The sequence below is a fragment of the Colias philodice genome, chromosome 9, assembly GCF_061535455.1.
Source record: "Colias philodice isolate Cphi_HAF_F1 chromosome 9, ilColPhil1 Martin Lab GWU primary, whole genome shotgun sequence".
NCBI classification, from domain to species: domain Eukaryota; kingdom Metazoa; phylum Arthropoda; class Insecta; order Lepidoptera; family Pieridae; genus Colias; species Colias philodice.
In genome coordinates this window covers 5,048,594-5,073,072 of record NC_143094.1, presented here as the reverse complement: position 1 = coordinate 5,073,072, position 24,479 = coordinate 5,048,594, and the positions used below count along the sequence as shown (strand labels likewise).

General features: G+C 35.3%; 1 protein-coding gene across 7 annotated transcripts in view; it reads left to right on the top strand.

Annotated features, from left to right (window-relative positions):
• Rbp6 (RNA-binding protein 6) overlaps nucleotides 1-24,479 on the top strand; it is a 404,056-nt gene that overhangs the window by 255,569 nt on the left and 124,008 nt on the right. For all 7 annotated transcript variants that reach the window (XM_089699035.1, XM_089699037.1, XM_089699038.1 and 4 more), the window contains one exon: nucleotides 2,610-2,702. In XM_089699035.1, the coding sequence (XP_089555161.1) occupies nucleotides 2,610-2,702 (93 nt within the window). The remainder of the gene's footprint in view (nucleotides 1-2,609; nucleotides 2,703-24,479) is intronic.

Here is a 24,479-nt window from a genome sequence, read left to right as displayed (position 1 = left end):
AATTTAATAATTTTTAGAACAAATGTATCGACAGCCAGAACTAACATAGTATTTTCTAGTGTTTGATTTTACGCGAGTATTATACATTTAGAAAAGTCTCCCCGTGACCACGCTCGCTGTAAAGTGTTCGAAACGTCGGGAAAATAATATGAATAAATCGCGTTTAAAATCCGTTAAAAAGTCTTAAATTTCTAAGCCAGAACTAACTTACGAATGAAAAACGGTTTGATTTTAGACGTGACAAACGGTACGGAGCGAAAATATTGTAACACTCTAGATTTACACGGATCGTCCAGAAGTTTGGGGGGTTCGAGGGGCGAGGGGTTCGCTACTTGGACACGTACAAACCCCCTTTCAACGCTCCATGCCACTTATTCATCATTTACGCGTATTTTGAGTGAGATTTTGTTAGGGATCGGAGGGACCTTCTCACTTACATTAGTTATATTGCACGTTAGGAATCCTGTTCATTCAATTTGGCGGATCTTTTATCACTCGGAATAATGAGTTCCGTTTTGATGTATAGGTTTTTATCTTTATCAGTATATAGTATTCTAAGACACGTGCCTGAGAGGACTTTTTTGGGCTCTAAGTGCCTCATTCATTTGGATATATTAGAAATTTCAATTTATAGGTGATGGTAAAAAATTGTATGACAAACAAAACTTACTCTGTACTTTCCTTAAAATGAACCAAATTCTGTGTCATATATTACCTAGTATATTCGATCTCCAACTACTAATATATTAAGGTAGCAAAGGATTATTTAGTAGGAAACCTCACTCATTAGTAATTTAAAATCGATGACGTAACTTCCGTCATTATTGATAGGAAGTTCTGTAAATCTCAATAGCCATTGTTGTGCCGTCAGTTACTTTTTTCCTTCGTTACTGCCTCGTATAAATATTCAAGAAGAAAACAGGTACGGCCTTTGAGACCGCGTCGCTATATTGACATTATAATGAAATCCTCTTTAAACGTCTACGCTTTGATTGATAAAATATGCATTAGATAAATACATTACAGTATCGTTACATTTTCCTACAAAGAAACACGTTATTATGCTTCCTACCCGCTAAATAATTCAAGTATCTTTTATGAAAATAGAAATATTTTTGATAGAGTTTCTAGCTAACAAAAATAAAGCACACCGAGCATTGTAAGTATTACTTTAGAAGCTACGACAATTAATTTTAACATTAGACGTTATTTTTATCTATTTAATTTTCAATACTCTTTTAACTTCAAATATTAATTAATCACGTTAACCAAACAAGCGTTGAGTGTTTTCTTTTTCAAAAGCTGAAAGAATAAAAACCGGCCAAGTGCGAGTCGGGCTCGCGCACAAAGGGTTCCGTAGCAGCAAATATAATAAATTACAGTTAAATCAACCTATCTCAAAAACTATAAGAGATACTTTGATCAAACCAAAAATCGTTGAAAGAGTTAATTAGCATGCATCACCTCTATTTTTTTTAGAATTTTATACCCCGTAGTTATAAAAATAGAGGGGGGGGGACATACTTTTTACGACTTTGAGAGCTGATATCTCAAAAACCGTTCACTTTAAGAAAAATGTTTTTTAGAAAACTTTATATCATTTTAAAAGACCTTTCCATTGATACCCCACACGGGTATGTACATCGAAAAAAAAAATTTCATCCCTCAGTTACATGTATGGGGGGCCCCACCCCCAATTCTTTTTTTTACTATTTAGTGTCATATTTTTGTAGCGGTTCATACAACACATATTCCCATCAAATTTCATCACTGTAGTACTTATAGTTTCCGAGTAAATCGGCTGTGACAGACGGACAGACGGACAGACGGACAGACGGACATGACGAAACTATAAGGGTTCCGTTTTTGCCATTTTGGCTACGGAACCCTAAAAATGCATATTCGATATGAAAAAATTCAATATCTCGATAGAATAAATAAAAAGCTCGATACTAAACACTCAACCTCGCTAACGTATCTAGCGCTCAATATATGGACAATTTTAGAATAAATTTAAATAAAAACATTTACAAAGAACGAGCTACATTTCGAAACGAAAGTCTACTTTCAAAGTACACAAATATTTATAGACTCTAAAACCAGCATGACGGAAATCTACGACCGCGGTTATCTTGAGAAGCAATTTTGTCGGCATTACGCGTTCTTGTGGACTATCCCTTGCTAACCTGCGTGGGAGGATTGCATAATGTATTAACTGTAATTATTCTTTCATTTCGAGCGTCAGTTCTGACTAAATTAACGCTTACAATTGTTTATATTAATATCTACCCACTGTGGAGTCAACATATTATTATTTATATTACTCTATGCGAACATTTTTATATCTTATAAGTATATCTATGTTATCTATGCGAAGGTTTATAGCGACTATTACATATATACATTTATTTCATAACACATTCACGACATCATGCACTGCTTGTTTTATCATTATAAATGTCTTTAGTGTCTCTCACAAGATAATACTCGTAGATGAATGAATAAAACATAAAGCTTTGAGTCAATTCAACTCTCAACAAAGTAAATATAAAGTTTAATAATATTATTGACCTTTTACCCGGAATCTGACCTTTGTTCTTTATTTTCAGATGGTGACCAGGACAAAGAAAATCTTCGTAGGAGGGCTATCAGCACCCACAACGCTGGAAGATGTCAAGAATTATTTCGAACAATATGGACCGGTGAGTACCTTACCGACTACCGTGCCTTTTAATTTTACTTTCTGCGTAGGTAATAAGATCTGAAAATATTCAGCGATAAATTCAAATACGTGCAGAGTGTTTCAGTAAATTTAATAAGTTATTAATGTTCCCGCAAAATACAACCTACTCAAGGTTTTAAATGTAAAAGTTAAATTTCACAGAATCGAATAACGTCATAGCATTTATTTTCCATTTAAAAAAATTGTACACGTGTTAAATGTTTCATCCAATTATAGAATATCGTAGCAATTACTTACTACGTTATTACGGACTAATTAGTTTCAGGTAAATAGTTCTAAATCAAATAATGATAGACACTATTATAAGGTAACGTAACAGCTAACGAGGTGCAGGTGTGTAATCAAAGTTTTCAATGAGGCTACAATTTCTTTACGATCGATATTAAATAGCATTCGTTTTAGTACCTACCCATTACTTTGATAAATCAATGGAAAAGCGTCCTTAAGCTGTGGGGATGAGGGTTTACTTTAGCTAGGGCGGCGCGTGTACGTCTGTAAGTCTGCGATAACTGAAGTCATTGTCTGGCACCCGCGACTCAGAGCAGGTGTCTATCTACAAAAGTTTCCGTAATTAGCCCAGTATCTAGCATGGATGCGGACTAAGGAACTTTTCAGAATTCAACATTGGCTATAGGCGGCAGTCATTGTGCCTGTGCTCAAAGTAATCGGCTGGAGCCAGCCAGCCGCGACGATCAAAACCTTCATTACCTATTATGAGAGTTTAGAATAAAGCCAACGAGTTTTTCGGAGTGAATGTGATTGATGCCGAGCGAAGGAAATATCCCGGGAGAGATAAAAGGAATTTAATGAAGAGTCTTTAAGAATAATGATTAAGGGAATGGTTATTCCTTTTGGTCGGCAGCCTAATGATGGGGTCCTTTGAATTACTTTTTGTGTGTCGTAATACTGTACAACCACAATTACGCTAATTATATCAAACGTTGCTATCTTTGCTTAATTATTAACTAAACAAATACTATTTAAGATTTTACTTAATTGTTTCAATTCATTCATTCAAATAATAATTTTGAATAGGCTTAATAAATGTTTCCGTTACAATACTTCATTTATAAGAATAGAACTACTGTACTAAATTGTACTATCATAAATAAGATTAAATAAATAACATTGAAAACTGAAATTAGAAAATATGAGATTCTCATTGGCAAACATAGCGAACTATGCTATTTATTAGACGGTTTATTGTAAAGTGGTATCGTAATCCTATATAATAGAGATAATAGCCCGTTTGATGGAAACTATCAAAACGTGTAATATCATATTATCAAGTTAGTGTAATTTTCTGTTGAGATAAATAAATTAATACCATTATTGGATATACGAAGAACGCACAGCGGGAATTTTGATTACGAATTAATTCAATTTAAACCGTACACTGCTCGGCTCGGCATCATTTCGTAAGGGTGTCACATTTTGAGCAAGTTTAATTAACAATCTAGTCGCTTTTGTAGGTACCTTCATTAGTGTATTTGTGGATAAACATTACGCAAACTCGGCGCAATCCAAGGTACGAAGTGCGAGTGCGTATTTAGGATGGTATTCGGGAACGGACGCCCTCTGCGTGGCCCGGCGCGTGACGCTCCTCAGTCTACAGTCTACGGCACTCACGGCGTGTGTGTGCGTGCTCTCCGTGACTCCGATGCTTCGATACCGTGCTACGCTCTCCCCACGTGCGAGCTTTCCGAATGCAAACTGTCTCTGAATATCAAATGAGCCACTTAAATACCGAGCACAATGAAACGCCCACCTGAAGCAAGAGCCGTGGTACGCGTGCACGCAATGCCGCCGTAAATGAATGCCTGTCGGGTCGATGGGTGGGTGAGGTTCGACCCCGGTAACGATTTCCTTCAGATAATGGGGAATTTTCTGATGAAAGCTGCTCAACAGTACCCTTTCAAGGATTTAGGAAACGTCGGAACGAACGTTTAGAACAAATTTTATACGGATATAGAACGGTCGTAGTCGCATGAATGAATCTATGCGTAGAATGGACGGGAAACGCGCTGAAATAAATTATTTTAATCCCTTAACACTACCGTACCATAAAATTACTCAGATTTTACAGTATTAATATTATGCCGATATAGGTTTTATACGTATAATATTGAAATTGTTATATTATATAAACATTTCTTGCTTACTAATAATAATATGTGTCCCCTAATTTATAAAGATAAAGTATAATAGAAACTATAAAATACACTCATTAACAAATATCATATAACTGCAATGTTAATCTTTTAATATTTGCTCAGTGACCTGAAAGTAGCGTTCATTTGCATCTATTTAATTAAAAGTTGATACAAGAGGGTAAAATCACCGTCCACGACAATTTTACTCTGTATAGAGAGGACGTCGTTTTCAATATTAATATGTAAATCACAGTCAAATTCACTTGAAAAGCAAAAGCCACCAGCCGGCATCAAGATGCCGACTTAAAAATTAATTAGCCGAACGACCGGTGTAATCTCTGAAGCCTACACCGATTACGGGAATTGTTGTTTTCTAATGTTGATTCCATTCAGTGGGGTGAAGGTGCGGTTTTAAGTAACTGCCTGTGTCGTTTATGTCCTTTCGATCCGAACCCTCATTTTGTCGATGTCGGTCCTATCGACAGAAACGCACACAAGGTCCTCAATTTCGCTCGGTTCTAGTCCTATTTGTTCTGCTCTCTCATAAAAATGTATGCCGTCCTTATCTATATTTCTGGCTCGCTAAAGCGATCTTATATTTAATGTTAAGCGGACAACTTTATTTATAAGAATTTCGAATGAGATGTTTAAGTAAAATATGTATCTTCTCCGCGAATATTATTTTTAGATTTACAAACGAGGGAAAAATAACCGAATCCCTTTATTCCCCACAAATTTATATTCGTTTTCATTTTTAGCACGGTAAATTATATTTGTAATTCAGCTAGGTGCTTAGGGGGACTTTGCTTTCATTAAGGCTACTCTTTTCGGGTAATAGTATCAGGATTTTCATGTAAACATTAATTGCAATCTCGGTGGTAATCTGAAGCTTGATATTCGGATCAGAGTTCCGCAAGTAACGATCAAGTTTCGTAACCAATATAAAGTTAGAGAACGGGTGTTCGCTTAGCGTCGCACGCATCGGAGGGTGTCTCTGGTAAAGTTCCGCTGCATGCTTGATTCGCTATTGTTTTAGCTGAACGAGTCACAACTCTGACTTTGACCGTCCGCGTCGACGTCGCCAACGTCGATAACTTGTACGCAAGACGTGTGCTGCTTGCTTCCTCTCAACTATGAAACTTTCACGATTCCTTGTTATCTTAGTGTTTGCTCCTAACTGAGTATCAATTCCAAAATGCATTCTCTCTATAAACGTACCTACATATGTATGATAAGTTATCATGTTCCTCAGAATTTGGGTTGGTAAAACATAAATTTTACCGCATCCAAGTTACTACATGATATTCAATACGCTCGGATACTAGTATCAAGAAATACGGACTAGAATAGAGGCAACCCTATAGACGTCGATCAAACTGTTCTGGCCATATCTCGTAAACTCTTAAGCGTTTACATTACTAACTAAACATCGTTTACTGTCAGCAGCACTCCAACTGTAACTGAAGCGGGTCCGGAATTTGGCTTAACTATAGGTACGATATCATCGCAAGCCGTATATCAATCAGTTGTTACAACGCTCTACGATTGTCGTTTATCTTCGAGGCCACTCGGATCTGTCTGTCCAGATTCGTGCATTGTTCCGACATTAGCCAGGGCTGCCTAAACTGTGGATGTTTGAAATGCCAGTGCGGTAGTAGGGCTCCCGTTGCAGCGCGGCGCATCGAACGCCCGATAGCGTTTCCAATTTCCTGACTTAAATTGCTCTAATTTGGTTATGCGCTGACGGGTGATCGAAGGCTGCTAAAGCTCCCGCCACTAGCGACATTCGGTTGCGGCTTGTAATTTTTGTTCGATTTCGATGTACCGTTTGCATGTTCATGTTTTATTTCTTACAGTTTCACGTGGAATAACAGGAAATGGAATTTTTTACCTTTGACCACGGTTAGCTCCACGTAACGTGCGTTTTGTGACTCGTAGCTCTAGCTAAAATTTAACTACAAATTCTTTAGAAACGTACGGTAACTGAAAACGCGTTCGTGCAATATTCATCGAAAAGTTCATATTAGTTTGCGTTTCAGAAAACGCAATATTTTCACTTCATTGGAAGAAAATTTAAATGGAAAGTAAACATTTTCATCCAAAATGATTTTCAGGAGTCTAGCAAGGAGTTTAAAAAATACTACAGATTTATTTTTAAGATTGAGCACTTTTTTGTTTACTTTTCAATGGAGCGTACAACCAAAGTACCAATATATTAGACTAATGGCTTACTAATTACTCTCTGGAGTCGTTTTATAGGACCACATAACAACCACTCAAGAAGCTCTGTTTTCTACTATTTCAGTGTAAGGTCTTCTTTGTTTTTATTCGGAATATTTTACTTTGTATAATTAATAATTCAGTTAAGTATTATATTGTCTAATAATTAATTATATAATGAGGGAGGCATATTTCAAGAAGAAAGTATTCAACTCATAAATAATACTTTACAGTTACCAAACTTAACAGAAAACCCAATAATCGTTACTCCATAATGATCGAGTAAGTCAATAATAAGTATGAAAATCTAAAAAATAAAAATTCATCGAATCCGAATAAAATCTTGTTCAACACGATCAACGCGATCGAAACAAAACGAACGCAGTAGTCGGGCGTATTGTTTAAAATTGAGGCTTACGGCTTTCACATAAGAGTCTATTTTTCAATGAAGCAGATCCCACAATATTATGAAGTAATGATATTATAGCTCCCGAAGCGGCGCGGGGGGTGCTTCGGATAAACGCACCCCCGAGCGAACGATTTGTTTTAGCCGTCTAGTACTATAGTCGTAATTGTAGACGCCCACGGCTATTTTGTCGTGCATGGCAGAAAAGGAATATCGAAAATGTATTATATATCCAATAGCTTACTTTAACAGTTCATTACATTTGAAATTTAATACGAAAAGGTTTTGTGCTACGCTGCATATGGTTTTTCTCAAATGGATACTTTTCCAAAAGTAAGTCGATAAAAAGATTCTAAGTGTCTTATTCGTTTGATGTACATTTAAGCTGTTTTTGAATTAAAAATAAAGGCAATAAATGCCTTATGAGCTGACATCAAAAGTTTTATCATTACGTTGTAAAATAAATTGATTCTTATTCCTTTTCAATTTTCCACATTTTATTCCAAAATAACGTCAGATTGATAAAAATATGCCGTTACTTTTATCCTCATCTTACGATTTTACAAAAGGATTACCTTTGAAATGAGAAAATCAGCGTCGGTATTTGAATCACTCACAACAGAACATCAGTCTTATTCAAAGCTTTAAGAATCGAATGGGTCTCGTTACACGCATGTGTGAATACGGCGTCTTCAATCCGCAGTCTTTATAAACCCCCAAAACTGATTTCACTGGCTATTTTTTCCTTCTCCCCGTCGACGTTAATTAAAATATTTCCATCTTCCCCCGTCTGTTTAACTTTTATTTCTAAACTTTCTCTGTTTTAAAAATTGTATGTGCATAAAAATTGATGAGTTGTTAAATTATTCGTAAATTTTGATTGCCTCGTAGAAAACGTCGGGATTGAGGTGCGCTCAACTTTTTTATTTCGAGAGACAATTAGGTATGCTAATTCATTTATAGTATGACAGCTCGGAACGAAAAATGCCGAGAAAAGATCAGTGGTGGGTCCTCGATGAGGGGTGGGTGGGGAGACAGAAGGATTGAGAGGTTATAGAAGTGACGTTTCGTATAGGGACCGGTTGTAATTAATGGATCGTGCGTGGCCTCTTCGATGACAGCCCTCTGTCGATTCTACACCCTAATATAATCTGCAGGCTATTAAGAAAGGTGTTTGAACTTACCGTATCGATTTCCTTTTCGTGTTTACAAAGTAGCTTGCTTCAAATTAGTAGGGAAATACCCACGATTCCTTCAACACATTGTACTGTATGACGACGTCATATAAGTTATAGTTCTCTTTACAAAGCTCGAATAAACTATTTTAACGAGATGAAATAAATTGTAATGAAAACTAAAAAAAATTCTCTCCAGTTAAAATTATTCAATGGAATTTAATGAGCATTTTGTAAGAAATACTCCAGAAAAATAATTGACCGAGCAAGAATGCAGTGAGCAACTCGCGAATTCTTCAAGTTTATTGCTTATCCGTAATAGATCCGTATTCTGAAGAAAGAAAAGAGAAAGCGAAGGGACACAGTAAACATAATTAGGTGTTTGAGACGACGGCCACCTTGATTGAACGGGACGCTGATATCTGTAAAGACAAAAACGATTTCGACCAAATTGTACTAGACAAAAACAATTTCCTCGTATTCTGTAAATGAAATAAGATTTTTTTATTTCTTTGTCGTACATAACATATTGTTAAAGAAATATACACGCGACATCGAATGTTAGATTAAAGCTTTGATTTTCTTTATTGTCACTGTGCAGCTGTTTTATGTTACATATCAATTATCTTCAAAATTCAGAATGATCCGATTAAATGAAATGTAGAAAATAAAAACAGATACGTGCGGCTGTGACAATTCAAACTGTCAAATAATTCAAGGTGCGGCACGGCGTATCTTAGGGCGCGTTCCCACTATGTCGTAACGACTAATTTATCGTTCGACGACTGTCGTCTCTACCTGTTCCCATTATAACGATTGTTTGTCGTCAACATTTTTTATCGTTTAGCGACTGTCGTATCTAGCTGTTCCCATTGGATCGCGACGACATTTTATCGTTTCCTGGCAGTCGCTTTGTCGTTTACACATCATCAGCAAGCTACAAATCTAGTCGCCTCTGCCTTCGCTTGGTGATTACTAGTGCGTTTACTCTCCTGAGTTCAATGGACGTCATAGAGTTGCCGTCCACGATTTTTTTATCGTTTTACGACTGTCGTGCTTGCCGTTCCCACTGTCACGACAAAGTGTCGTCACTGCAAAAACTGTCGTAGACGACAGTAAATTGTGTCGTTCTAAATGTGAACACCTCCATTTAGAGCCCCCGCAGACCACAGACTTTTTATCGGCCGATAGTTTAGTCGGGTTGGCCTGCTAGTACGCACACCGAGCCAACTAAACAGTTCAGTCGGTTATGAGTGCGCAAACTATCCAACAGTCTGCCGACTATTTGCTAGTTTCTAACCAACTGTTGAAAAGAGTGGTCACACCGCACAATGAAAATTAATAAAACATTGTATAGAATTGTTATTATTGCTCTCATACACCGGAGGAGGAAAATTAAAAAGAGAGCCCGAGAGTATTGGGTGCATCCTATCTTTAGTGATAGATTAAAATGGAAAATTTTACACTATGCATTCCAAATTACTCCATTACCCGAAAAAATTTTCGCCTTTTATCGAATGAGCATAACTAGCTTCAACCAACTTGTCAAATACAGAGTACCTACTCTTTTAAGTCTTTCTTATAAAGTGGAGGGCGTTTTTCGACTTCCTCGATCAAAGTTACGATCGAAAATTCCGAAATAAGCGACTGAGAATTGAGCGACGCCATTTTACAAAACATGCGCGGCCGACCATTCGCTGTCAAAGCTCGGAGCGAACTGAACTATTGGCCTAGTCGGCCGACTAAAAAATCGTCGTGTTTGCGCGTGTGGTAGGGAGCCAATACTGATTATACAGTCGGCCGATAGTTTGCCGACAGTATAGTTTGAATTGAATCGGGAAGCCCATCAAACTTGTTTATCGGCCGATACCTAATCGTCATAGTGTGCGCATTTGCTTATATCTGCGTACTGATTAAGAGCCCGACCAAACTATCTGCCGATAAAAAGTCTGTGGTCTGCGGGGGCTCTTAAACATATAAGCCACGACACTTAAAACTACACGATTATCTGTCGTCACGACCCGGTGGGAACGCGCCCTTACAATCAGTGAAATGTATAGCCGGTTCTAGCGAGACCCCGTATGTTTTTTCCATCCATTCGGTTTTCTTTATTTCTCCCACCTCCTTATAAATATAAGAGTTCGGCATCTTCGCGAATTCCCTAGATGAAAAGGTATTTTTCACGTAGCGAGCGAGTTTGCGGCAAAACTAATGTATATTTGTTGCAAAGCTTAGATATCGCCACGACTTATCTACATGTATATTTGTTCCTTTCGTTTCTGTATCTTTTCCCGTCGTTATCGCTTAACATTTTCAGTGATTCGATAAATTATTTTACAGATTACTTTGTCTAATCTTCTTTTATAAACGGCTTATGATCACTCATCATCTTTCTAATTAAGTATAATGGATCAATAAAATACTTAAATCAGTAATTTATGATTGTATCTATATACTTATAGTATACTTAATAAAAAATAATTGTAAATTTCTGACTACATATTATATTGAATTTATATTTTTGGTTTTATGGCATTCAAATGCTTTATAAATATACATTTATAAAGAATAGAAAAAATTCGATCACGAGGCGGGACTCGAACCCGCATCCTTCGCGCCATTCCGGGGCGGATGCCTGACCAACTCAGCCACTCGTGACCCGCCAGAGCAATCGAATTTATTCTATTCTTTCAGTTTTATGTGTCTGAAAGAATAGAATAAATTCGATTGCTCTGGCGGGTCACGAGTGGCTGAGTTGGTCAGGCATCCGCCCCGGAATGGCGCGAAGGATGCGGGTTCGAGTCCCGCCTCGTGATCGAATTTTTTCTATTCTTTATAAATGTATACATATTATATTGCTAAAAATAATGAAAGCGATTTCGTTTGTATGTGCAAAACTTAATATCGTCATTGTACAGAACTTTATCGTTTCTTTTTCTATTAGGTCAACAGCTACCTTACTTGAAATACCAGTTTTTGCTAAGGCATTTATTCAATCCAAAAGAAAAAAATAAAAATAAAGGGCATATTTAATAACATTTCATTTGTCATAAATATATCGTACATACTTTAGGAAATAATTATTATAAAAATAATTAAATCAGAATACATTTTACAACTGAAACCGTAAAAATATTAAGTACTGGCAAAGATTAAATTAATTCATAGTAAAAACTTGAGGTTAAAACGCTATCAAAGCAGGTTTATGATTTCTTTTATTCCACTTAATTCGCCGACTCGTTATTACCCTGTACTATGTGTAGTGAGTGTTATCGCCCGAGTCAACCGCAATATCTTTCATGATATAACTCGGTAACGTGCTGTGTTAAAAACAGTCGAAGTAATAAAGCAGCTCGATTTCCGCTATTTAGAGAGGCGAAGAGAATTAAAGTTCTTTTAAAGAAAACTTCGCTGCACAATAAACAAAACGTATCCAAAGTGAATAATAAGAATTCTATGGGGATCTGTAGGAAAGCAACTTTCAAAGGGATGATGGAGCACGACCACTCCGATATCTACGCGTAACTGACAAATTGCCCGGCATTTTTTTCGTAAAATTCCTTTTTTTTTCGGCAGTAATTGTCGAACATTGGCAATAGATTACCGTGAAAATTTGGACCTCCGAATACTATGCTATTTTCCAATAAAAGTGTGAATTGTGCACATTCAGTCCGCCATTTTAGGAAAACAATTTCTATTTGATTTCAAAATGGGTCAAATGCATTTCCGTTAATGTTAAATTCATTATTTTGAATAGGCTTCGCACTTTTGTTGCATTCAAATGCAAACCATGTCCGATTCTGTTTATTTAGACATGATATTGTAATATATTAATTACCTAATAATATATATTTTGAGTGTATAAAATAGTCCTTTAGCAAAAACTGAAAACTTTAGGGAAATTTAGAAAAAACTAGTATTTCTTTTGACGAAAAACATTTTACATGAAGTCATAAAAGCGTTTTGATATCGCCAACCCTGATCTAAACGGTACAAAGGTACTACAAAACACTAACTCGATACAAACCGTGATAAAGGTTCAATTGTATGCAGTAAATAAAATATGACTTGGCCATATTTCCACTTTCGTTTCTTTCCGTTTTATGTCCCTTTTTTCTTGGTTCGCTAGAAAACCGTTCATACAAAATACCTTTTCGATATTGCCCAACTTTATTAGCATCGGGCTCGTGTTTTTATACCTACAATATCTTACACTCTCCGTCACTTTTCTGTAATAATGATTTTCACCTGTTCGTTTAAATGGTATCAATTTTATTTCAATAAGTAAAAAAATATATTTTTTAGCTATGTAGTATCTTAACAATTTATATTTTATATTCTTATATGCCAGCACTCTTATAAGGGATACTTATATAACGCTCCTTTTCTTTATTATTTCTTATTCTAACATTCACGCCCTTATACTGCCGAGATCTTTTGTGGTTACCAAAATACAACGGCTATATAACTCACATTAAAAACGTACTGACCTAAGTCATTAAGCTTCACATTGCTTTGTAACGGCTTCCTAAATTTATTCGCAATTGAATTTCGCCGGCTGAAATATTATTTCAGGACCATCCATAATTTAAACTGCGTAACCTTAAGTCGGCCGCGGCTTCGTACGGTACAAATAAATAGCTTCTTCAAAAGCTATCGTGAAAGCGAATTAGAATAATGCGCTGCGATTTGGCGTTTCAACAAACGAGGACGTAAAATGGCCCTCAGTGGATTACTCGGGCGTTCGGGTGGGCTCGGCTAAATTTGGGTATAAATGGAGGTATCGTGACTTCACTGAAGCTTACTATTAGCCAAAAGACTACACAGATTCAAATGAATGAGTGCACGAGTCGATTTGTTTTCTATTACAAGATAACGGACTCATTTGAAGCTCCGTGCATCTATATTTATGTTAATGGTTATAATGATTGCATCAAAACGCTCGATAATGTAATAACGTTGTTGGAAAACAGACGGAATATATTCGATTATAAACGTTCGCGCTATAATTATAGAGCGTGTTTTTGTTTAACAGGATATGGAATCACTGAATAAAATTAGATAATGTAAATCGGTGCGATAAGAATTATTTATGAATAAGCTTATTGCTTAATGATATTTGATTTTCATTTATATCAAAGTATTTTTTTATCTACATTATGAAAATAATATCAATAAACTGTTACATAAAATACCATCCTTTTAAAACAAAGCATTTACATTTTTCAAAACGATTGCAACAATTTCTATAGCACATACCTTTTGTTGTTTATTTACGTAAATAATATTACAAAAATAAGGATAGTCTCGCACAGATATGAAATAGGCGCCGACCTGTCTCCTCGATGCTAATGTTTAAGATTAATGGAACTACCTACGCCATGAGACCGAGCTGTAAGTACGTGCAAAAACGTAATATAATACAATTGAAATTTAATTCACTGTTGCGATTATATTCAAATGCCAAGCGGTCGAGTGCTCTTAAAAATATTTTATTTCTATACCTAGTTATATTTGCAGTTACGGCATGTTAGTAAAATTATGTTTCATTATATTTCATTCATGAAAAGAGAGCACATTTTACATTTATCTATTTAATTTTAGATTAAAATAAATGTCCTTGAATTCTAATATAACTTTGTGGCTTTAAATTAAAAATTTAGCAAAATTATATAGGTAAATAAATATTCTTGATTAAGGTCTACGCTTTATTAAGCGTAGCACTATTGAGTCTACGCTAAAGTCTCTATATTTTTCTTTAACTGGATGTAAATTTAATTTAACTAATAATTTTATCAAATCTTACTTGACAGACTAAATGATTGATTTATTATTGTGTATGTTCAAATAAAAACATCAATTACAAACCCATAATATTTCATCTCCTGACGTAGCATCGCGAACTACGTCATACGAACTCTTCCAGCAAATTAAAGAATATTAAACTTTATTTCCTAGGCTACAAGCTTTTATTTTCATTACACTTTTATACGATGTAGGAACGCTTATTAACGGTGCTTAAAAAGTAATGTATCACACGCGCCCGACCAAAACTTGTTCGTTAATAAACAAAAGGCCGTAAATCAAAACTGCCGATGTATAAGCTGCAATAAACTATTCCATCAACTAAATCCGCACTCATTTTTAAACAAATTTAAATTAATAATCCGTTAACCCTAAGTTATTACCTCGTTTGTTTTTCAATCTTTATTTAAATCTGTTTGAAATAAAGCATTATACGTGAATAATACTGGACTTTACTTTGAAAAGGTAAAAATGTTAGTTGTTACATTTTTACTCTGATATATCAAAATACTAGATTTCCGCCCGCGGCTTCGCCCGCATAGTTCCTGTTCCCGTGGGATTTCCGGGATAAAACCTATCCTATGTGTTAATCCAAGTTACCCTCTATATGTGTGCTAAATTTCATTGTAATCGGTTCAGTAGTTTTTACGTGAAAGAGTAACAAACATCCATACATCCATACATCCATACATCTATACATCCATACTTACAAACTTTCGCCTTTATAATAGTATTAAGATTGTAAACTAACTATTATGTACAATGCGCTACAATTTTACATACTAGCTATTTCTATTTATTTTTTAATTATTATCCATTCTACGTAGGTATATTGTATTTATCTCTATTACTATAAATAAAGCAGATATTTAAACAATGTAATCAGAATTAAAACAAACAATTAACTTTCGCAACTTAAACTTTTATGTACGGTACAAAGCTTTAAATACTTTGGAAACGGTGCTTTTAAAATCATTAAAAAGCCTACTTTCATCAGTGCCGAAGTAATAAAACGGTTTTACTGTTATCCACGGCAATGGATTTGGACAATATATCTTCAGATTTATTGAAATTTTAAACAATCCTTATAAAAAGACTATAATGTTGTTTATTTTCTATTTAAATAACAAATTAAAGTGTTTTTATTTCCCATCATAATAACAAAAAAAATATTATTACTAAAAACAGGGCGTATTTAATTAATTGACCTCAATAAATCTTTTCCCCAATTAACTGTGAAAAATCTCAATCAGGTCTTTGGACAAGTGTCCAAAAATTAATTACAAATACGTATTCAAAGAGAGTTTTAATTAAATTTAATAACCTTTTTTGTAAGATAAATATCTTTCCTAAAAATCATTATTTTTTAAAGCCCTTATAATATTATTTACGTTTACAATATGCGTACGGAAAACATTGATTACGATCTTTTGACTTGCATTACAACATTACAAATTTCTGCTCTTTACTCATAATTACCTATATGAAAAAATACAGCTTTCTACAAAACCTAATCTTTCGAGAATTATCCATCCCATCAAAAACATCCTGTAAAAAACCCAAGTCTCGCAGCTCAGTCTTTCTACCGTCAAAAGTTGTGAGATCCATGTAATACCAAGTCGGTTAATCTATTTAGTGTCTACTTGAAGGACCTTCTGTCTTAAGTTATTACATAAGTTATTATCATGCCAATATTAAAAATATTTAACGTTTTAAACAAATAGATCGACTTGGACATCGCATGAAAACAAAATGAATATTACAATATTATATTAGATTCTTTAGTCTCTCGCGCCTCACGCGATTGAAACTCTCGTTCCTGTTGGTCGCTGGCCCGTCGTGCTGTGTAGTGTGATACATACTAATAATCAAATCAAGCGATGTCCAAGTCGATCTATTTGTTTAAAACGTTAAATATTTTTAATATTGGCATGATAATAACTTATGTAATAACTTAAGACAGAAGGTCCTTCAAGTAGACACTAAATAGATTAACCGACTTGGTATTACATGGATCTCACAACTTTTGACGGTAGAAAGACTGAGCTGCGAGACTTGGGTTTTTTACAGGATGTTTTTGATGGGATCTCACTTCTTTTTGTAGGGCCTTTCTTTTTGATACCATCTACTTCTAACGAATTTTGTTAAAGGTCTTATGATATTTTCTTATTTTTATATGTAGTCTTCCTCTTTTTCTTTTCCGGTACTACTTCTTGAGTGCTGTGTAGTGTGATACATACTAATAATCAAATCAAGCGATTTTCGTACTTCAAGACATGTCCAATCATGTGTTTTTCATTACGTCGACCATTTTACAAGTAATAATGTTGTTCAGTTTCATGGGCTAAACACACCCTTACCCACCCTATACCCTCTCCCTTGCCTCATATGGTAGGTACCTATCTACACCTATTAAATTTATAACCACCACCAACCACCAACTGCATAAATAACTTTGTAATCCCATATATTTATATGGGATTACAAAGTTATTGATGCAGTTGGTGTATTTGGAAAACTGGACCGAAATTACAAAATATTTAAGTTTTCCCATGATTAAGACACTAAACTCTATATGTATTCCAAATATGAAGCTTCTAAGTCTGCTAGAAGTGCCTTGGACTTTTGATGATCGGTGAGTCAGTGAGTGACAAAATTTAGAAACTTTAACAAGTTGTCATTCTTAAACTACTGGTTCAAATTGACTGAAATTTTAAATATTCCGTGTTTATACAATGCCGGATTAGTTACTGAAGATTCAGGTTTCTTGCTTTATCCACAACCGAATTATAGAGGGTCGAAAAAGGCCCGAATTGCTTCGAGAAAAGGATGGTACGGCCGTGCCGCTTTTTTTTTGCTCGACTTGGCGGGGGCACTGCCGTGCCCCCAGATATGCCAAACCAAGCTGTCATTTACCTAATATACAGCTTTCTACATAACCTACAATGCTTCTAGATTGATCCATACATACAACACATACAGCCTAATATTATAGCATAGTTTGATAGATACACTAAACCTCAACGTAAAAGCTCAATAAAGAAACATCCATTATCTGCGCCTGCGTGTGTTTATAGTATCGTAACACCCCAATAGATAAACTGATTACGATGTTTTTCTTTCAAAGTTCTTCCTTGTAAGTTCGATCTCGGCAAGTTTTATGGAAATGCGAGGGGTAACGTCTGTTGTTTTAAATTAAAGATATTCCACTGTAACGTGTTATGGTATTGCGTTGTTCAAATTATACGACATTATTATGTTGTGTAATATTCTTTACATATTATAAGTAGACTTTAAAGTTGAATATGTATTATGATTGATTTTTCATATTTGATTGACCCAGATAAGCAAAAATAAAGCTTAAAATAATGAATTTTAAATTGAAAATATATTTATAAAAATATCAGCAAATGTAGAGCAAAACTTCCAAATATACTCTACAATCTCTCCATGATATAAAATTAGCACAGCAAAAGCCAATCGATATCAGCGTCTCGAGTAACATTTTCGTTAAACTTTATACGAGTATCTCCCGTTTTATATTGCTCACATTGCATTGAGATTGACCTTATCGAACCGCCTGTTTGAGGCTTTCTGCCCGGCTCCCCCGGGAACAACCCGGCCAACTTCCCCTCGATAGCCCAAACTTAACGTTTCTGAAATAAAACCACAATTATTAAACCATGTAAACATCACCTATGAAGTATTTATGACCACCTCCGCGAACTTTTTCTCTTTCTATAAACACTTCTCGTATTTATCGCTGTTATATAGGTCTGTTGACTGCGCCAGCGGTGGAGGAAAATAAACAATTGTATATAATGAATAATATTAAGAATCACAGTTGACATTTCTCGCAAAGTTAAAGAAATCTTTGCTCACGAGGCAGCGACGCTGGCGCCCTCTGTCAACCTTAATTAGTTTTTTTCCTCCAAAGTAATCGCAGACGGTGGAACATGCAACTTTGTAGCCCTTTAATGAAAATGCTCTTAAGTGTTCGTGTTTAATGTTTATTTACTTCCACTTTGTTTTTCAACTGTCTTATTATGGTTCCTGTAAAACCAGTTGTTGGTGTACTGCGGCTTTTAGGTGACTGTTCTGTATTCACTTATTTAAAGTACCTCATGCTCTTTAATGGTATGTAGTTATTTTTTATTTTGGTGCGCCGTGTTCGCATGTTAGTTATGGTTCTTTTAGCAAGGATTAACGTAACTTTAAGAAGTAATATATCTAATATTTATAAGACTTGCGCTAGTACTTTTGCCTTTTTTAAATTAATCGTGAAATATGATTTGATATGAATAAAGTAACAGAAAGAAGTGAAGTACCATTTTCTTAACGATATTTCCGGATCACAGAATCAAATACAGACAAGCGACCGATAAATTTAATGCACTTCTGTTCAATCTCACTACACCTAGTCACTTTGAAGTTTATCATCAACATTAATGTAGTTTCCTTAAAAAATAACACTTGTCTTATAATTGAGAATAGATTCTTATTTCACTTCTTAGTTCAGAAAATACCGTGTTTTATAATATTTATTTAACCTTTATAAAGCAAACTAATAGCTATTAAAGCACTTCTTATGATTGCTAAAATAAAAAAAAACTACTGAATGCTAATATTTCTATTGAAATGAAACGTTAACTCAAATAATACATAGCACTTAAAATGCGACGAATTCTTTGATTACTTTACGTTAAAACGCGCGTGAAATCAAACACAAGAAAGTACTAACCAAAGCATTAACCTAAAATGTTCTCAGCCAATACATTACTGACGAAAAATTCATAAAAACTCCAGTTCCATGAATTGTTTGCTATATAAACGTTTTCCCTAAAGAGGCTGAAACAAAGAAACACGCTTATACACTAAAAAAAGATGTAAACACACCGTCGCTTAAGGTATGGTAACGTTTACAAAGACGTTAAGTAAATCGTGGCAGCCGTTGATAAACCGTAAATCTTTAGCCCCAGTACAATAACAATATAAATCAGTTACCTATTCTCTCCGGCACCATTAAGCCATAATAAAATTCAATTACCTTATTTAAATGTTCCGTTTAAATGTTTGCGTTATTGATTTTATCTCGTGTTTTCTGGTGTTAAACTGTAATAAAGCTGTGTTTGTACATACAAATAATTGCGTTCAAACATTATTATGATTTTGAATGCCAAGCTAAATTTATAATTAATATAAATATATAACTTTAATCAATTTGTTTGTCTATTTTAAATGGAATATATTTTATTAAAATAATTTCGTATTCATGAAAGTTTTATAATGCAATACAAATATTCAAATATTTTGTCGATCATTGCTTGTAGATGGTCGTCTATTAAACTAATGCTCTTTACAAAACGGATATCTAAACTCTACTTGTATTATTAACAACACTTTGTTCCTAATAAATAATGGAGCAATAGTATGCTGTAGATTTAGGAAGTTTTAATAATTATCTTCACAAAATAGTGAACTTATCTTACTTAATTCAATGTTTTAATTATAATTTTTAGTGCGACGCGTTTATAAACTGATGAATAAGTGTCAACAAGGTTCATTTTAATTTACGTGCATGCTTCTTATATCATAGAATAAGAAATATGAATGATAGACGTGAAAGTAACCTTTTTATGCTAAATTATTTTTAATTATGTATAATTAACAGTTGCTTTAGAATAAAAGTCTTTTAATTTTCAATTTAAATGACATGCAAGTCATATAATATAACAGAATGTCAACACCTCTCCAGCGAAACTGCCGACGTCTACAAGGGGAGTGCGGTGAGTGGCAAAAAATGAGAGGCCGTTTCACCTTACGTCGCAAAATAAGCAAATTTTACCTTCCAGTTCTATGAGGCCAGAAAGGAAGGGCCTTTTAGCTTTTTAGCTTGCTTATTTTATTACAAAAATGAATTTCACTCGACGAGACAAACCGAAAGTAAACACGACTCCAGCCACGGAACATGTGCGGTTCGCCGCGCTGAAAGCATTTACGTCATTTGTCTTTGGCGAATATCACGAAACGTAATTTGTGTAAATTCTGTTTAGAAATATCGCGGTCTTTAGCGGCAAAATTTACGCGAGAAGATTCCGAACACGCACCTGTATCGCAAATATACGACCCTCTCGGCGTCCACACATCGTCGTCGCCGATGAAATTTATAGGACATTTTTATAGTTCACTACGGACACTCTTGTTTTAATTTCGCGTAAGGATGTTGCTTCACATCGGTTCTATCTAGCGCCCCTATTTCGCCGCAAGCCTAATGTCGCGCGCCGTTGAAATTTATCGCGTCGCTTGTAATTTAGCCACCCAGCGTCACCCGCGTCGCCCGCGTCACCCGCGTCACCCGCGTCACCCGCGTCACCCCGCCACATAACGTTTTCTAATGAAATTGTCCACATCCACAAACTCAACTTGCCACAACGCCCGGACGGCCGACGCCGCCGGATGAACCGAAAAAAGTACAGCTCGCGTTACTAATGGCTTCATTTATCACCGTCACTAACACTGATACACCACAACGACGTTTTATATTTAATTTGGCGCTGTGCGGAATAAATTGCGGTCGTATCAGGCCTATAATGAAGGACGAGAGCGACTCGAATAATCCGAAATGTAACTATGTTTGTATGTCCTATTTTGGATTAATTTGTTTTAGCTAAGTGATAAGTTAGATGCCACGCTTCCATGAATCAGAACTTTACCAACTTTGTAGGGGCAAATACGGGAAAACTTCCCCGAATATTTGTTTTGTCGTGTTCAATACGTCAAGGAAGAGAAACAAGGAAGCTTTTACGAAGACTTATGTAATTACATGTGCGGGATATATTGCCATAACATACCGGATAGATGAAAGATTAATGGGATATTTAATTTCTTCATAACCTAAGATACAAATAATTAATTATCGGTGTAATAAATACAATAATAAGCAGCACAAGACAAGCATTAACCGGTCTAAAACTAGCTTCGTTACTCACCTTTAAAACGGCACGGAGAAGTAAAATTTAAAGCGCGCGATTAAACAAGATTTTCATAAGCGTGCTACTGTTCAAGTTAACAGATCGGTTTGCCCGTAATTCGGTTTAAAGCCTGTGTAACACAAGTTATCCCACCGTTTTACGGCAAACGATAAATGCATCGCCGGTAGGTGCAACCGCACGCTCTGCATATGTATTTCTTAGACCCAACGGTTTTATCTCACAAATAATTTCCCGCCATGGCTTAGACTTGGAAAACCTAGTTATAAAACTTTTAAATCCAGCATCTTTTTGGAAGATGCAACATTTATTTATAACGATACTTTACGTGAGAATTTTCTCTTAATTTGCGTCGCCTGTTTTAAGTATATTGATATTTGATGAGGTCATATTTTTTTTAACTTTGTTGTTTAGACGAGATTGATCTTTATAAAGTTTAAATTTAATTTTTTTTATTATAAAATCTAAAATTTCCTGAAAGAGAGGTCCTAAAATATACCTAAACATGTTGAATCTATAATCTATACTGCATTAATATTCATTTTTTGTTAAAATAGATACATGGCTAGTATTTGAAATCACAGACGAATTCACTGTAGCGTTACTCAAACACTAACTATAAGAAGCGAAATTGGATTCAAACGTTATCGTGCGTTGGTCGTAGAATTTTCTACCGTTTCATGAGATTAAAGTAAGCTCACATTTAAACAGCGAGCCGCGTAATTTGGCAACTGAGCTGTGATTAGATAGTGCTTCTGCCTCGTTACCGTAATAAGAGACTTTAACCCCTGTTCACCATGCTAATATTATTACCAGACTTTTATCTTTGTTTGATATTCAAAATGCAGAATTCTAATTTTATTACTCTCGGCTACATCCCTTTTAGTGTCGCCGTGTAAAAGTAACCTCGTTTTATAATTATGTCCCTACGAACACAGGCAGTACTATCGTGTAGCAGCACGGCTATAATGTATTTCGGACTGCAAAACAAAACAAAACAGACGACAGTTAGTATTCGGTGTATGCTGTCTTAGGCAGTTCCTTATTCTACATTTTGGCGAAAGCCCCGCTATTTCGGAAGTAATGTAAATCGTCGCAGGCCACGGCGAACTTTCCCAGATACCTCGCCAAAGGGACAAGACGTTAATATATGCGCAATCCTGCATTCTACGTATTGTTGCTTAATGCTGGCTGTTTGTTGTCTGCTCTCGTCTGCTCTCCCGGTGACTTGCAGATTTGCAGATTTGTTAAGTGATGTTTCACTTTCCATAATGTTACCCCGTACATATATTATCAGCTAAATTGTTAATAAAAGCATGACGGGATAGAAAATGTTACACGTATAACAGTAACATAAATAAAACATAATAAAATCAACGTAAAGTGCCGAATCGCAGTTTATTCTTCGACCCTTTTATGTCAGATATTAATTAGAATAAATTTCTCATACAATGTTTTACATTTAATTAGGCAAGTTGAATGCCCATTTTCATTCCCTTGTACTCGTAAGTAATAGTAATTAAGAGTACTAACATATTTCGAATTGAAATTCACGGGCCCGCTGACCTTTGTACGTAAATATTCCCAAAGGTTTTCCTTACAAAATCTGCTGCATCGTTGTTAACCCAGGGATAGTATTTGTATTTCATTATCAACAAAAGCTTTGTTGAAAAGATGACGCTCATCACAATTTCGAGATACAGCCACCTACACAACCCACATTGGAGCTTGAGCAAAGATATTTCGCAGTCGTATTTACTCAGGCGTACCAAAATTGTTTGCTTACATGTTTGACGCGCCGCACGCAATGCTCATTACGACGAACGGGCTTTGTTCAGTCTTAGAAAATATATTGTTACTCCCGATAGAGCCGGGTACCCTTTATATATTTTATTTATCATTTCAGGTAAGTTATACGAGAGCCGTGTGGGAGTGCTAATGGCTACGGATGGGTGAGAATTTTGCTTTGAATCTGCTAGCGATTCGTACTTGGTGGTAAATAATGCAGTGTTTGAGTTAAATCTAAAGAGGACATTTATTCAACAAGTGACCGGGGCTAGCTATCACCATACGTACTACTGTGAACGCTAAACATTCATTATGTTTCTTAACGCGCGCGGGCAGGTTGGAACACTTAATTGTTCATACAACAAGCCAGGAGGGAATTGGCTCTAAATGCTTCGTTGTCCAGGACGCAGTTACACCGCAAACTTGCTACGCGATAATGGCACGAAGCTTCCGCAGTTGCCATCCGAAAATAGACCGCATTATCTCGCCTCAGGGGTGAATTTAGAGAAAACGTGTAAGCGGTAAAATTTTGTAAAGAGAGCCGTGATGGAAAGCGCTATAGACGACCATTTTCACCTGCGATTCTTCTTCATCTTACCCTAAACCGACGCACCGCTTTACCTAAAGTAATTATGCCACATAACATATTAGTCTTTTGGGAGCGAACACATGTTCGAAACGCTTAATCACTTACTTTACATTTGCGTACACAAATAATCCGTTAATTTAATTTCGGTATTTATGACGTTTATTTAATTTATTATCATATCAAAGTGTAGGCTTCATTTAGTTGGGTTTGTATGCGTGCGAATAAACGGTAATTACATAATCATGTTGTTACCGTACACAAGGGAAAAATTTCAACGATTTCAAGAGCTTTATGACAAAAAATTTCAGTCTGTTGAATAAACATTATGCACGTGTAATTGAAGACATGAATCATTATTTTTTGCTTTTTTGTTTAAAAAATATAAACATTTAAATTTTATTCATTTGTATTGTAATGCAATAGAGAAAAAAACTTATAGTATAATATTGAATTATTACATAAGAGTTATGGTATTCTTTCCTTAAAATGCTTTGAAACGCAGATTTGCGAAATGTGCCCAGACATTGAAGGAATATATTGATCATATCAATATTATATCTCGTAAAACGCATTGCAGTACCCGATTTCAAATCTCATTGAAATAAAAATAT